This window comes from Sceloporus occidentalis, unplaced genomic scaffold (genome assembly GCF_023333645.1).
Source record: "Sceloporus occidentalis isolate IW3139 unplaced genomic scaffold, rSceOcc1.0.p SCAF_62, whole genome shotgun sequence".
NCBI classification, from domain to species: Eukaryota; Metazoa; Chordata; class Lepidosauria; order Squamata; family Phrynosomatidae; genus Sceloporus; species Sceloporus occidentalis.
In genome coordinates this window covers 3,578,972-3,595,696 of record NW_028317042.1, presented here as the reverse complement: position 1 = coordinate 3,595,696, position 16,725 = coordinate 3,578,972, and the positions used below count along the sequence as shown (strand labels likewise).

Genomic DNA, 16,725 nt, shown 5'->3' with positions numbered 1-16,725 from the left:
AAAATATACACCCTACATATTTATACACTTTGAAAAAGTACGTCTTAGCAGCAGAAAAGGCTCAAGTTAATGCTGAGGTTAATAAAGCGGCAGATCTGTTTAATTACCATCCTGTTACTATTCTTCTAGTAGAACGGGAAGTTAAAAGCCATGATATTTAGATATATAAGGAGTCCTAGTAGTATCAGCAATGGTGTGCTTATAGCAGTGATCCAATGCTTTACATCTTGCTATTACAGAAAGCAGTGACTTGTGAGCCGCTCCTTTACTCATGGTTCACAGATCCGACGAAACAATGTCATTTTGGAAACGACAAGTTTCAAAAATATTGAGTCACCCAAGAAATTCCATCTATTCCTTTGACATAACAATTCACACATTAAGACAGAAAACACTCACATACGTAAAGGAGTTATTTGATGTCCATTCATCACAGGCATTTCTCTTAAAAAATGTTTTACTGCTTTTGATTATCTGAATATTGATTTAAAAATAAGAGAGACCTACCCTGTCAAAAATCTACAGGTCAACGCGATCCACACTTTGTCCAGAATATATCGAGGTCAGATAATTTGTTGGATATGACTTCAACTCCCAGTACCAGCAGCTAAATGAGAGTTAGGGGAGTCTGTAATCAGTCGGAGTCAGATGAATTATTTATAATAAGGACAAAAAACGGTGTTCTGGGTGAATAAGTATAGGTGATGAGCCAGAATCCTGCTTAAAGTTTAGCACTTCTTGAGATAATGTAATTAAAAGAGTGGCGAAGCGTAATGTGCCATTTATAATAAATACCCTGCGTTCCATGACCTGCGAGTAATAGTGAGCGAGAGAATATAATGCCAATTATTGGGAATTCTTTAAGTGTAGCTCCTGGTTTACCAAGGCCAAAGAACTATAGCTTTTGTTTAAAGGGGGGTCAGGATAAGGTCTGAAACGGTGAGCTTTTCTGATACCATCATGTGAAAAAAACATTTTTAAAAAATATTCCGAGAACTTTGCTTTGTATTTATATAAATAGATACCACAGATCTAATCAAAATAAGGCAGCTATTTACATACGAGTACTATGACCCATACATAGTGCAAAAGGATTTTATTTCATTTTAAGCCCCCAAAAAATCAATAAATTTAATGGTGCTCTTTTAGTTTACTGTAATCACAGTAAAAAACAAGGTGGCATTTAGCGTCATAAGTATTAAATGCAAAAGAGTTGGTGGGACAGCATCTTTAAATCATATGTATGTACTTATCCAGCAGATTATGCATGTCCCTTCTTGATAAACAACCTGTAAAAAAATTATATATATATATATATATATATATATATATATATATATATATTCAGCTGGTATAAAACCATGAAATAGATAAAAAAAAAAGGTTGGGTCGCACGACCCATAGGCTGGTGGTGATGAGGGTGCTAGACACTTTAGGACCAAATGAAACGACAACTTACTGCAGCACAGGCAGACCCATAGAAATCAGACCATGGTGCAAGGAGTATACAGCGCCCCCAACTTGTCAGTCTCTGAACTGAAACATATTACTTATCTTTAACATCAAATGTTATTGCAGGCATTTTAAGACACTTGGTGCATTCGATTATCTCCGCAGTGAGCCGCAGTGCTGGTCATGGGTCAGTTCCTCATTGTAGCTAATTTGCCTTTTAAATTAAACCAGACCATCACATTTGTAATGCATTAGGTATAGTAAAAATAAATAAAAGTAACCTGTACATTACAGGCAATCTGGGTTTATGGCACTGGAGGAGGTCCAGTTTTCATTCAAGTGAACAATATTTTATAGTTTACTTTTTTTTTGTAAACAAGTCCATGAGTTAATTGTCTACCAACTTTACGGTAAACCGAAGAAACTAAATAAGCAGCATTAGAAACATGATGTGTATATAAGGAATAAACATCCACTGAAGGCAGGGATAGGCAACGTCTGGCAGTCCAGTTGTGGAGTTCACCACCACCACGCTGATCTTGCTCAGGGAAGCCTGGGCCTTCTCAAAGCCAGACAGGACTGAAGCCTGGGCCTTCCCAAAGCCAGACAGGACTGGAGCCTGGGCCTTCCCAAAGCCAGACAGGACTGGAGCCTGGGCCTTCCCAAAGCCAGACAGGACTGGAGCCTGGGCCTTCCCAAAGCCAGACAGGACTGGAGCCTGGGCCTTCCCAAAGCCAGACAGGACTGAAGCCTGGGCCTTCTCAAAGCCAGACAGGACTGGAGCTGGCATTTTACTCAACTGCTCTATGGCCTAAAATGCCCATTAAGCTCAGCCAGTGAGTGCACCAGAAACACAAAGCACTTAAAGCAGCCTTCCGTTTCACATAAAATGCAATGAAAGGCTTCCAGGATGGGGTATGGATGGCGTGTGGATGGAGAATGAATAAAAGCAGGAGATTGTTGGGGGAACACTCGAAGTGAGTGAGGGATTTGCTGGAGTGGACGGTGCTAGCATTATGCTAGGCCTGTACGGCATCAACACTTCCTCTAAAACGTAGATTTGTAAGGGAATCTTTTTATGGGGCTTGCGCAAAGCCAGAGGTAACATATGGTTGATAATAGAAGTTTTATCTCCTTACACCAAAATGGCTATGTGTTTCCAGGAGGAGTAACTTGGCCCCACGAAATGCAACAACACAGCCTTCCAAAGACTAGAATGCTCTGTGTTTATAGTCCACGAGGTTTAGCTCATATACATTGGCCAATTCTGGCCTCGGCTGACTAGGCCTTGAGTGGCAGGTCAGAAGAAGCATATCGGTGGGGAATGGGGTGGCTGGCGGTTTAGGCCTAGGAGCAGCAACAAAGATTAATACGGCACTCCATATAATTGTTGCAAAAAGTTGACCTGGTGGTCAGCTGAAAATCAGGTTCATGAAATCTGATTTAACCCAAGAAACATCTTTCTACCATCAAAATGCACACACTTTGCCAATAAAAGATAAGCAAAAAAGGAGAAATTTCCCAATATATCACTAGCTCCATGATGATTTCTTTATATTACGATACTTAAACTTGCTTAATAGTAAGAATGCTGGAATTATAAATTTGGGGATTGAGGCAAAAGTATCTTTCCAATGGACGGCAATAAACGTCATTGTGGGTTACTGTCTCCTTCCCGTAGAAACAGGTTAATGTTCTTTTGCTTGCTTTCTTTTGAAAATCATCATCTCTAATACACTGGTTGTAAAAAATTGGGAAGTGTGAATTAGGGCAAGAACACATTAAAACAGCTTGTGTTCCTCCAGTTTCCTTATCTAAATCGACCTAAAAATGTATGTCTCTGTGCTTCATGATTTTTTTTTACAGGATAATTACCAGCAATTATTGATCGCACTATGACCGGCTCTGGAACACAGCCAGAATCTGTCTCAGCTGTAAAAGCCTGTCCTTTAAGGACGTCATGGAAAAGATCATCAGCTGGTAGTTTGGGTCTAGCGGTAAAATAGACAGAAGCCACCAGCACCAGAATGGACCATCTGGAGATGCCTGCAAAAAAGTAGAAATGGTAAAAAGTTGTTTTCAGGGTAAAGCCAGTAAAGATAACAGATTTACGCTACAATATCTAACTAACACACAGTGTTCAAAGCTTAACAAAAAAGTCTTCTTTTTTAAGATTCTTTGGTCTTTAAATTTCATGGCAACCCTACATACTCGCATACTGCCGGAAGCAGCGCTGATCCAATTACCCATCTAAGGTAATCTCAAAAATACATTATGCAAATAAACCATTACATTTCAGCATCAGTAACTTGCCTCAATAACCCCACAGTTCATTGGCTGTTCATGAGCCTTGCAGGTTCTGCATTAAAATACTTTGTACAAAACAAAAAAAGGAAAAGCATATATAATGATCACTTATTTTAGACAAGCTTTCAGTTCTCTCAGAGTCTGTTATTCTAGAACAGTGTCCTCTAGTAACCTCAACAAAACACGCTTAGAGTCTGGTTGTCTCCTCCCATTATTTTTAATGGTGTTTCCGATGTTGGGTAAGAACACAGTTTTTCAGAGTTTTAGCTTAGAATTCACAAGGGGATGCCAGGCCACACAACAAAAATGTTTGGTCCATGTAGCTTATCACCATTTTATTGTGTAGGCCCTGTAACACATCCGTGAGATCCTAGCTGTTAAAAACCATACATTAAAGACCCAGACCCAGCAGGTCCCACCTATGGTAAGAGACCTCAGCCACGAGATATTGCGAGCCCTTGTTTTATAGAGGAACGGTGTTGTGCACTGTGTTTAAAAAAAAAAAAGTATGAAGTATATACATGTATTCTCCTTCTCTTCCCAGATCATTAAAAAATAAAAGGCAACAGCTTATGATCTTCTATTTAGGGAATGGTCCCATTGGGGTCTTTAAATATGCTATTTTGGTGCCAAGAACAATTTCGAGAAGCACCTGGCGGGTCTTAATGGATAGAAGCATTAATCTCACTTCCAAACCCACCAGTATAAGTGGGGAGAGAGAGACGGCAGTATGTCCTCAGAGAGAGATGCTGCAAGGAGCACTACCTACACACACGGCTGCCATTAACCCTGCCGCTACTGAGTTCACGTCTACAAAAGTGATACAAAACAAATAATGTTACCGCAGGTAATATCCATAGTCTAGTCTTCCATTTTTGCCTGGCCTTGTGTAAAGGTCAAGATGGACCTTCTGTCCAACCCACGTAGGTGTAATAGATGCTAATGTGGAATAATGTATCCCTGTATTCAGATTTTAATATGCTTGGATTTCGTTTTCTCCTTCAGAATCTAGAAGAGTGTTCTGGATAACGAGTTATCACAGTTGGTTAAGTATTCGCCTAGGTTTGATTTCCAATAATTAAGAGGTTGATAGATAAATCAAACAGCCTCTGATCAGAAATTGTAGAGGCTAATCCAGTGAGGGAATTACAACATGAATGGGATAGGCAGAAATCTATCCTATATCCAAGACAAGACCAAAGACTGATCAAGATCTGAGTCTCTACTTCAGGATAATGGGCAGACTAGATGGCTAAATGGTTCTTATCTACCATCAGGCTCTGCTTCTATGTTTCTAAAATTCTCTGATTAATCTCACATGACGTTCCATTTAACTAACCTGCATATTTTCGTCTTTGGGAGGTAGAGTACGATGAGGCAAAAAGACACGGTGGTGTTGGGAAAAGCATTCCTCAAGTTGCTGATAGACCATATCATGTAGATGTTCAACTTCTTGTCGTTCTTCACCTTCCAGTCTTTTGTCCACTAGATATTCTACCTCTGCAGTGTGGTACCCGTCCAACTGCCCTCTCTTTAGTACTCGGAAACGTCTCCTCCCAATAGTCTCCACCAGTGAGCGCCCATCTGGTAGATAATCCAAATTCAAGATCTCTAACATGCAGCCGTAGTCGGCAAAACTAGGAAGGGACAAACAGTAGATGAGTAACATCAGTGAGATTATAAGTATTTAGGTCACCACTGCTTAAATGAGTGTAGATTAAAAAAGTAGACATTGTAGTTAACACGGACTTCAAAAGATCGTTCAGCAGTTGTTAAACAATCAGTACCTTTTTCCGCTTTCGTAGATACACATGCCAAAGCTTTTGGTTCCAGTCTCCAGGCAACGCCGCATCATAAGACGGTAACGTGGTTCAAAGACATGCAACGGGCAGGGCATGTCGGGGAAGGCCATAGTGCAAACAAATACCGGTACGTTCCTGACCAGGCTATGGGAAGACAAAATGGTATTTGTATGTTACATCCCAAAACCATCTAACTTCATAAATAAATACATGCATGAAAACTGAAATCTAATTCTATTAGGATTTAGCTAGGAATAGTTGAAGAATTATTTTGTAAATTCTTGTCAAGTGGTAACTTGTTGAAAACCATAATGGCGGCTTCCCCAAATTTCCCACAAACAGTTCCCCAAAAGCGTGCAGGAAAAGGTACTAGCTTAGTTTACAAATTAATTTAACTTGTTTGTGGGATTATATTTACAAATCCATTAAAAATTTCCACCAAACTTGCAAACCTTATATTGATGCATATGTCATTGGGACGGTGGTGATGGATTTTGTATTAAGTATTAGATTAGACAATTTTAATTAACCAACATCAGCAGAAAAATCTCATTCCGCCTACTCTCTGCATATGTCAGCAAACAAGTAATTACCTTAGACATCACGATTAAACTTTGCTGTTACGGTAATTATCACATATCTATACTAATATCTGCACATATGCATTTTTTATTTGTTTTTCCAGGTCCATAGACTATTTTATTTTTTTAAGTATACATGTTTTAAGTGTAACAGGTTATTTATACTATCAAATGTTCAGTGTAATGAGTTTTTCAGGACATTTGTATCAAAACGTAAAATGGAATGTTTTGCAAGCCGCTAGCTCTGTAGAGACTACTCACTTAAGGTTAAGCTCATAGTAAGGGGCTTGCATTGTTTAAGTGACTTGCTTTCTGTAAGTGACCAGTTAGTGCAACGCAAGAGGTGTAAAGAGAAAGTAAGGTTAGCTAGATATTGTTTAAATTCTGTAAATACGCACGTCCCTCCATAAAGTATGAGCAAGCTTGGAGTTCTCACTCATGCATATCATGTCATAAGTAAGCATGCTTGGAACAGCAGTTCCTGGGTCCATATCGCTGTGGCAAGTGTGAACGATTGGTCTCTCTGGAAGCTGAGGTTGGAGCTCTGAAGAAGCACATTGAAACACTGAGAGAGATTGATAATCTTGAGAGGAGTCTCTTGCTCAATGAGCTGAGTTTAGATGGTGCCTCTAGCAATGAGGGAGGAGATCAGTCAGAAGGGAGTCAGGCACATAGCTGGGTAACAGTAAGACGTGGTTGCAGTGGGGGAGAGAAGAGGAAGAGGGAAGCCAGTCCAGAGTTTCTCGATCCCAACGTATTTGCCCATTTAAGTGAGCACGTTGGGGAGGCTGACTCAGAGGTGGGGTTTCTGGAAAAAGCTGTTCTCCCTACCAGCCGGAAGAGCAGCTCATCCAGTGTGCAGGGGATCCGAAAAGAAAGGAAAGCCCAGGCAGGTTGTGGTGGTAGGGGATTCTTTAATTAGGAAAACAGACGGGGTAATCTGTGGCTCTGATCGCAGCAACCGAATGGTTTGCTGTCTTCCGGGTGCCTGGGTTCGGCATGTTGCGGATAGAGTGGATAGATTATTGGGAGGGGCTGGTGAGGATCCAGCTGTCTTGGTGCACATTGGCACCAATGACATAGTAAGAGGAAGATGGAGTGTCCTAAAAGGTAATTTTAGGGATTTAGGGAGTAAGATTAAAAAAGGACCATCAAAGTAGTGGTATGGATGTCCCTTTGGATGGAAAGCCCCAAAGTGTTCAAGTGTAGGTTCATGGATGTTCCTGCCCCACCCGTCTCTGGAAACCCGCCACACCCTTTGAGAAGGCTGAGGCCTCACCACAATCTTAGCTCTGGCAGCTGATGCCGGCGGCAGCTCTTGTGGGATTGCAGTTGTTGCCTGCTTCCCCACTGAAGCAAAGCTGCACTGTGGCGTGGTGATTCCTCCCAGAATTAGTGAGATGTCCTTTCATGTTACTTGGCTCACTACCTTACGACAGAACTCGCACCCTGCAATGCACTCATCTCCCACAGTCCCAAACGCCCCCCACTATGATGTTGCCCACCAGACAAGGTAGCAGTGGTACTATTTTTTTTTGTCAATTATCATATCCTTTTCCACCAGGGCAGAAGGCATCGCTTACAAGTTATTTTTGCCCTGGATCCCACCAAGTCACTGGCACATGACCTCTCATTGAGCCCATCGAATGAGTACTATTCTTGAGTGAATGTGTTAGTGTGTGTTAATGTAAATGTGTATAATAGTGGGTGCGTGTGCTAGTATGCATTTTGCTGGGGAGGGCAAGGGGCTGGGGCCACTCGGCTGTACAGACAAGTAGCCAACTGAACGATGACATACTTAGACAGCTCAGCAATCTCTGTGAGATGAAGTTCTTTCCGGTCTGCCATCTCTGAAGGAAATATTCTTGACATGAGGTCCTGAAGAAGGGCAGTGACTGGGTAGGAGCCAACCCTCAAGTACTGAAATAAGCAAGATATCAATTAACATAGGCATGGTTAGTAAAAAAAGAAAAAACATTAAAAGAAGCTAGCATGACACGCAAATAAACCTTAGCCAATCTGTCTTTTCATTCTTTCACCCAAAGGTTTAACCAAATACATACAAACAGTAGCTTTTAAGAAGCTTTTTCAGTTTCTTTTGCAACAACCTATAATAAGTTCCTGCTTTTGACTATTAAGTGTTCCCAGTGAAAATATTAATTTTATGTTATTAATAAGGCATTTACTTAATAAAATAATTATTTGTGGGAACAGTAAGGGAATTCAGTATTTGGAATGATGCTCCTTTAAGTTATACCTAACTGTCCCTTTAATAATGAACATAAGGTTCTTATTTTCAGGTGACAAGTCCATGTGCCCAAACAGCACAGTAAAAACACCAACATGCAGTATGTCCTAAAATAAGTGTAGCGTCTATTAAACTTTGAGCATTTTAGCAACAAGCTAGACTAGTAGTCATACCTCCCGGAGGCTTTGTTTGCAAAGGGGGCAATAAGGCCGGTGATCCATACAGCGCTCCAAACATTCTCTGCAGAAGGTGTGCCCACAAGGTGTGGTGACGGGCTCCAGGAACATTCTGCAACGGAAAAATAAAAGCTAATGAGGTTTATGCACTAAAGAATGACCAACTCACATATTCACTACTGCTGACTAGCATTTGCACTCGGAAAAAAACAACAATTGCATCACGTCCACTCAAAAGAGTTGAATTGATGTGATTTGAAAAAGCAAGCAATGTCTGCGTTACATTCAGGCATCAAACGCAGAACTGGAATAAAGGAAAAGACTTCAATTTAAGCTGATGGAGGACGCAATGCATGCATCTAATCGCTTGGGGCTAGTACCCTGGATTATAAAATAAAATAAATTCAATAATGGATGAGCTGCTAAAGAAAGAAGCCAACTCACCAAATGTGCAAATGAATTAAGTTCGAGAAAGTTTTTCTGTTTCTTTTGCTCTGCTAAAAGCCAGCCGCAGTCAGGCCAGCTGGTATATCAATGATTCAGTTCAAGGCTGGGTTCATGTTGACTTTCACAGGTTTACAGACCTTAACTGGGTCCGAGGATGTAGAGGATACTGGTGTATTTGGCTGCCAAGTTATAATGATTTAAGAATACCAAAGGTGGTAACAGCCAGAGTATTATCATCTCAGGTATATCCTGGTGTCAACGTGGTTGGAAAATGGGAAGAAAACACTAAGTAATTACATTGTCAGATTTTTCCCCTAGCTGATGGTAGTTGGGTCAATTTAGCTCTGGGTTATTTTTGGTCTTTAAAAGATAATCCCTGATGCCTACCTGGAAATCACTCTGCTGTTGTAAGAAAGACCCAGTCTGACATTTACAGTATCTCCCAAAAGTGAGTACACCCCTCACATTTTTGTAAATATTTTATTATATCTTTTCATGTGATTACACTGAAGAAATGCTACAATGTAAAGTAGTGAGTGTACGGCCTGTATACGGCCTTGCTGTCCCCTCAAAATAACTCAACACACAACCATTAATGTCTAACACCTTGGCAACAAAAGTGAGTACACCCCTAAGTGGAAATTGGGCCCAATTAGCCATTTCCCCTCCCCGGTGTTAGTGTTACAAGGTCTCAGGTGTGAATGGGGAGCAGGTGTGTTAAATTTTATGTTATCGCTCTCACATTCTCTTACTGGTCACTGGAAGTTAAACATGGCACCTCATGACAAAGAACTCTCTGAGGATCTGAAAAAATAATTGTTGCTCTACATAAAGATGGCCTCGGCTATAAGAAGATTGCCAAGACCCTGAAACTGAGCTGCAGCACGGTGGGCAAAGCCATACAGCGGTTTCACAGGACAGGTTCCACTCAGAACAGGCCTCGCCATGGTCGACCAAAGAAGTTGAGTGCACGTGCTCAGTGTCATATCCAGAGGTTATGGAGGGTCAGCCTTTTAGTGCTCAGACCATACACCGCACACTGCATCAAATTGGTCTGCATGGCTGTCGTCCCAAAAGGAGGCCTCTTATAAAGATGATAAACAAGAAAGCCCGCAAACAGTTTGCTGAAGACAAGCAGACTAAGGACATGGATTACTGGAACCATGTCCTGTGGTCCGATGAGACCAAGATAAACTTATTTGGTTCAGATGGTGTCAAGCGTGTGGCGGCAAAAAGGTGAGGAGTACAAAGACAAGTGTGTCTTGCCTACAGTCAAGCATGGTGGTTGGAGTGTCATGGTCTGGGCCTGCATGAGTGCTGCCGGCACTGGGGAGCTACAGTTCATTGAGGGAACCATGAATGCCAACATGTACTGTGACATACTGAAGCAGAGCATGATCCCCTCCCAGAGACTGGGCAGCAGTGCAGTATTCAAACCTGATAACGACCCCACACACACCTCCAAGACGACCACCGCCTTGCTAAGGAAACTGAGGTTAAAAGTGATGGACTGGCCAAGCATGTCTCCAGACCTAAACCCTATTGAGCATCTGTGGGGCATCCTCAAACGGAAGGTGGGGGAGCGCAAGGTCTCTAACATCCACCAGCTCCCTGATGTGGTCATGGAGGAGTGGAAGAGGACTCCAGTGGCAACCGGTGAAGCTCTGGTGAACTCTTTGCCCAAGAGGGTTAAGGCAGTGCTGGAAAATAATGGTGGCCACACAAAATAGACACGTTGGGCCCAATTTGGTTATGTCCACTTAGGGGTGTACTCACTTTTGTTGCCAAGGTTTAGATATTAATGGCTGTGTGTTGAGTTATTTTGAGGGGACAGCAAATTTACACTGTTATACAGGCTGTACACTCACTACAGAGTGTCATTTCTTCAGTGTTGTCACATGAAAAGCTATAATAAAATATTTACAAAAATGTGAGGGGTGTACTCACTTTTGTGAGATACTGTATATCTGCAAACATTTCTAAGGTTAAGTCAAGAACTCGGTGACCATAATTGTTTTGTGTCACATTCCGAGGTGCGAGACGGCCGTACAAAAGGGCACGATCCCCATGGTTTCCCACTTTCGGTGGATTCCGACTGTGTTTCTAGCAACGATGAAAAGCCTCTAGTTTCCAGGGAAACATTTGAATCTTTCTAAATCCCACTGACTGTTTCTCTAAATAGACTGAAAAGCTTCCAAATGCAGACTCACTTTATTAAAAGGTATCTCCATCAGCTATTCCACTTTTAACACTTTCATTGGCACCGAGGATAACCGACTCATATGTTAGCAACCCTTATAAATAAGACAACCAGATTCACAATGCAGATCACTTCGAGAGCCATTCAGGCAACTCTCACACTTACATCAAGTTAGGTTTCAGGAAAGGAAAATTGAAATGATGCATCTTCTGATAGTTAGGTAGAAAAGATATAAATAGGGTTATGTTCCTGACCTAGGAACTAATATGCTTTTACAGGAATAGGAGGTGTCCAGCAATTTGAAATGATCCACAAATTATTAAGGTGGTGAAGCGTGTCTTAAAGGTTCGCACAGCAGCTGTGAACACATCTTTCCTAACATTTATTCCTAATCTTGTTTAGCAGATCTACCCCTTTGTTTTTTCTCCTCGCATCATGGAAATACGGATGACTTGGCTGAAGTAATTTCTGAACTCTGGGTGGCTGACAGGGCCACATAACTAACGATAATGACACTTTGGTGGCAGATAATGTCTTGCAGTGTGTGGCTGCTGGTTGCAATAGTATAAAGGTGCAGCTGGGTGGCCACTGGCCTTAAAGTGCCAGAGCCGCTTAGTCATCCTCAGTCCAGCCCTGCCACAGTTATACAGTATACTTTATTGAGAAAAACTACTTACTAGATTAGAAAATTGCCCTAGCTGTCTTGTAAATTTTACCTATTTCCCCTTGACTATTGAACCCTGGATTTAAAATGTTATTTTGTTTTGTACTTTGATTTTTGGACTACTCACCTAATGCACAAAGAACACTCAAGGTCAGAGAGGCTGATGAGGTCCCGCAATGATGTGGTTGACTTCACACATGTCATGTTTTCTTCTTCCCCTGGATTATCTGTCAAAGACATTAACAACATTGAACGTGCCAATAGTTTACCTACGTTGTCACTCAGCTACAGCGTCATACTTGGGGATAGTGTTTCGACACAAACTGAGCTGTCCATGGATTTGGGATGAACAGTTTCCATGGTTAGAGGTCTTACAGCAGGTAAAACATTTCTCAATCATAGTTTTGATGGTCATTTGGGGGACGTTACTGGGGTACTGTGTCACTTTGCAATGCAACTTGTTTCTTATTATGTTGTACCCTGGTTTTCTTGTTTTTGTTTTTTCTCTTTGAAAACCCAATAAAAAATGTCCAAAATAAATATGAAAAAAAAATATCGTTTGCATGTGAATGAATATTTACTAGCAAAATATTTTTCCTATAGGTTAGTCTTATGTTGGGGCTTTTTCTTTCTTTCCTTAATATTCACATTTTGGGGGGTCATCTTATAATCAGGGTGGTCAAATACAGAAATTAATTTTCTAATTCTCATCTTACTACTAACCTTTTAATTTTAAATGCTTACTTATTCTGTCCTTGGCTGGGGGACTTTGGTTTTCGGGTTCCTTACGTTTCCTTTGATTTTGGCTCAAGGAGGATGTTGTTTTTTTCTCTGGAAGATCAGGTGGATTTTTTATCTCTTCATCATCTTCAAGCTATAGAATAATGAAAAAAAAAGCAATTGGTTTCAAATATAGAACAGATCTCTCTTCCAAGTTGGGTTTATTTGAAGAAATCCAAAGGACAATGTACAGTGCTCAAAAAAAGTGATTACCTTTCTGATTATTTGTCATATTTAAGATCATCAAATTAGTTTTAATATAAAACAATGTGAGTAAACACAAAATGCAGCTTTTAAATGATTATTTCATTTATTGAAGGTAAAGAGTTCATCAAAACCTATATCACTCATGTGAAAAAATAATGCCATTACTGGTTGCCATCCTTGGCACAACAACTGCAATCAAACATTTGCAATAAATGGCAATGAGTTTTTTTAACATCGCTGTGGAGGAACTTTGGTGAATCTTCTTGGTAGAGTTGTTTTAATTCAGCCACATTGGATGGTTTTCGAGCATTACCTACGGATTCAAGTCAGGACTTTGACTTGGCCGCACCGAACCTTCATTTTGTTTATTTTGAGCCATTAAGAGGTGGACTTGCTTTTGTGCTTCGGATCATGGCCCTGCTGCATAACCAACTGCGCTTGTGCTTTTGGTCACAAACTGATGGCTGGACATTCTCCTTCAGGATTTTCTGGTAGAGAGCAAAATTCATGGTGTCATCAATTATGGGAAGTCGCCTAGGCCCTGAAACAGCAAAGCAGCCCCAGACCACCACACTACCACCACCACCATGTTTATCTGCTGGTGTGAAGTTCTTGTTATGGAATGCTGTGTTAAGATTTACCAGGACCCATGTCTTTCAAAAAAAAATCCACTTTTGACTCATCAGTCCACAGAATATTATCCCAAAAGTCTTGAGGATCATCAAGATGTATTTTGGCAAATGTCGGACAAGCGTTTGTGTTCTTTTTGGTCAGCAGTGGTTTTTGCCCTGCAGCTCTTCCGCGGATGTGGTTGTGGAACCGTGAACACTGAGAGGCAAAAGTGAGACACCACGTTAGTCTGGGTCCTTTTGTAACCTCCTGTATGAGTCGGCGATGCGCTCTTGGAGGCGTTTTGGTCGGCCGGCCACTCCTGTGAAGGTTCACCGCTGTTCCGGGTTTTCTCCATTTGTAGATAATGGCTCTCACAGTGCTTTGCTGGAGTCCCAGAGCCTCAGATTTTGCTTTGGATGATTTCCCGACTGATAGATGTCAATTACTTTGTTTCTTCTCTGTTCTTGAGTTCTTCAGATCGCGGCATCATGTGCGGCTTTTTGAGACCTTTAAGCCTACTTCACTTTGCAAAACACGTTCTATTTAATTGATTTTTAGATTCAGCAGGGCTGGCAGTAATCATGTCTGGGGGTGTCTAGTGAAATTGAACCCAATTATCAATTCAGTTCTGTTAATTAGTTGATTTAGTAAGGGGCAATTACTTTTTCACATACGGCCAGGTAGGGTTGGATAGCTTTTTTTCCATCCATACATAAAATCTTCATTTAAAAACTGCTTTTTGGAGTTCTCTTTTGATCAGGGTACAATGAGTATCAGTAATTTTGGAAAAGGGTCCCTATCATTAGCTGCCCCATTGTGTCAGTCCCTCCACTAGCTCTCCAGACCCTATGTAACTAAACTGTGGCCCTTTACCTATCGAGTTCTTAATAACTCCTATTTCTCTGCCCTCATCTCCAAATTGTTACCAAATGCTCCAACTCCACACATGTTGTACCTATTCCCTACATCGTTCTGTCAGACTTCTCCTATTTATTCCAAATGTAAACGCTCATTAAAAACCTCTGTTTTCAACCAGTTCTTCACATCACCCTTACCACAATCATCTTCGCCCAAGCAGTCCCTTACCCTCAACCTCTTAATAGATTGTTAGCCATGAGCAGGGTCCTTTACTTCTTCTGTAGTAGTATGTCTTTACATGTGTTAATGTTATTGTAGTTTTTAAACTCATTGATAATGTTTACTCTCTCTTATTTTAATTGTGCTTTGGAGTTGCTGGAACTCTATAAATAAATAATAATGTGATTAATGTTAATTGTGTACCGATTTTATATGCTTCTTTTTCTATCTTGCTCTGACTCTTTCTCCTGGCTCACATTGTATTGATGACTTCAGATGTATCTCAACATTTCAATCTTATGCCCCCTGAGCCAGAGGTAAGTTATGAATTTGGTTCCTACTGTTTGTGATTTTTGTATGTCTCTTGGTAAGGTAAACCTGCAGTATCCCAATCATACCAAAACTTAAGGTTACCTTCACATTCGCTATTGTGTCACATGAATCAATGGATGCAGCTTTTAGAGGAGCTACGAGGGTAGCGGCGTCTGGACTGGACGACTTCAAGTAATGAGAGACCTCGTCTAACAGCTCTTCAGGAGATGAAGGCACCGGAAAACCAAGATCTTCAAGCAGCTATATGGAGGAAAATTCAGCCATTTCATTAAATGTTACATGTGTCTATATTCAATGTACTCTACGGAATATACTTTTGTAACTAAATATACATACAGTTTTGAAATAATTCTTGAATAATAATAATTATTATTATTAATTGTTGCTATGGCAATATAATTGTTTAATTCCCAATGTATGTAGTCCATTATGGCTAACCTACGGCTAAGCTACAGATAAGCTAGAAGAATGTTGACCAGAACACCTTTTAGACTAGGTACGGCAAGGTAAGAGTCACAGCTTCTATTAGCATAGAGCGAGGATGTTTTCGTCACCTGCTCAGTTTCGCTTTGGGCTGCAGAGAACTGTGGATTTAACACCAGGCAGTAATGGAACTGGGCCAGAGCCGCCTTCTTTTCTCCCATATGGTTCAGAGCCATTCCTTTTCTGTAGAAACCCTGTTCAAAACACAAATATATATATATATATATATATATATACACACACATATACATACATTATTAGATCAGTTTATGCATTCTTAGTGACACAAAACTGAAACAGGCACATAGGTGAAACCGTACTTTTAATAGTGGCTGCTATTCGTCACCTAGAAGATAGTAATCAATGCGCATTTTAACACCTCAATGCTTTCTCCCCCAGATACATGGTTCAAAAAAAGGCTAGTAAAAAATAAGCCGTTCAGAATTGCATAGTAAGGATGAAAGAAAACACCAATACTCATCCTTTCCATGATATCCCTTATTGTATGGATCCAGATAATATAATAATAACAACAACAATTTTGAACACATGCCAAATTGTCAAAACAATCAACAGTTTTTAAAATATTATTACCAGTAAAATACTAATTGTAACCCTAGAATACCCTCTCTTGCCAAAAAAAGCTATTAGGTTTGTTAAGTGACCTCTTCTTATCTGCTCTGTCCACGGTATGATTATTTCCTTGAAATATAAAATTTCTTGTATATAAAATGAAGGCTTGATGTTGAAAAACTAGTTTTTTTAACTAGTTTCCTATAATTTATGCCTATAAAGTCAGTCTCCTATACTATAAATTCTACACAAGGTATTTACTTACTAATGGTAAAAATGACTAAAATATAAAATAAGTGTGATTTAGACTGAACCAATGTCTTTATAAGGTTAAAATGTTATGCTTCAGTATTCTGTACTTTTTATGTAGCTGTGTTTAGTATTGTTCCTGTATGTACCTTCTGAATGTGTAATTGTGGTTTATAACCACTAGAGGGCTCACATCACATCTGTTTATTCTAAGTCATAAGCTTCTGTAAAACAGGAGTCACATTGTTGGCTTTCAATTCAACAACATATTAATTATTATATATGTATTTATGTAGCACCACCATATTCTGCAGCGCTGCACAATTAGCACCCAATAGTCTGACAAGATGTCTGTTCTATGGGGTTCTATAAATGTGCAGATAAATTGGTTTACCGAGTAAGAGTAAAAGAGTTCTGTAGCAATAACTAACCCTGAAGATTCTGAAAAATCATAATCTAAGGCTATATACGTTTGTAGAAAGTTTAGTAAGTGATCTTAACACCCTAACAAACAATGGTATGTTCCTGCTGACA

At 40.2% G+C, this 16,725-nt stretch overlaps 1 protein-coding gene across 1 annotated transcript in view; it reads right to left on the bottom strand.

Annotated features, from left to right (window-relative positions):
* Nucleotides 1-3,345: 3,345 nt before the first annotated feature.
* Nucleotides 3,346-16,725, bottom strand: part of LOC149287316 (LON peptidase N-terminal domain and RING finger protein 1-like) — a 37,908-nt gene continuing 24,528 nt past the window's right edge. The window contains exons 6-12 of the mRNA XM_089493023.1: nucleotides 12,622-12,751; nucleotides 12,005-12,104; nucleotides 8,564-8,678; nucleotides 7,941-8,062; nucleotides 5,547-5,705; nucleotides 5,099-5,396; nucleotides 3,346-3,498 (exon numbers count right to left, since the gene is read on the bottom strand). Of these exons, the coding sequence (XP_089349149.1) occupies nucleotides 3,346-3,498; nucleotides 5,099-5,396; nucleotides 5,547-5,705; nucleotides 7,941-8,062; nucleotides 8,564-8,678; nucleotides 12,005-12,104; nucleotides 12,622-12,751 (1,077 nt within the window). The remainder of the gene's footprint in view (nucleotides 3,499-5,098; nucleotides 5,397-5,546; nucleotides 5,706-7,940; nucleotides 8,063-8,563; nucleotides 8,679-12,004; nucleotides 12,105-12,621; nucleotides 12,752-16,725) is intronic.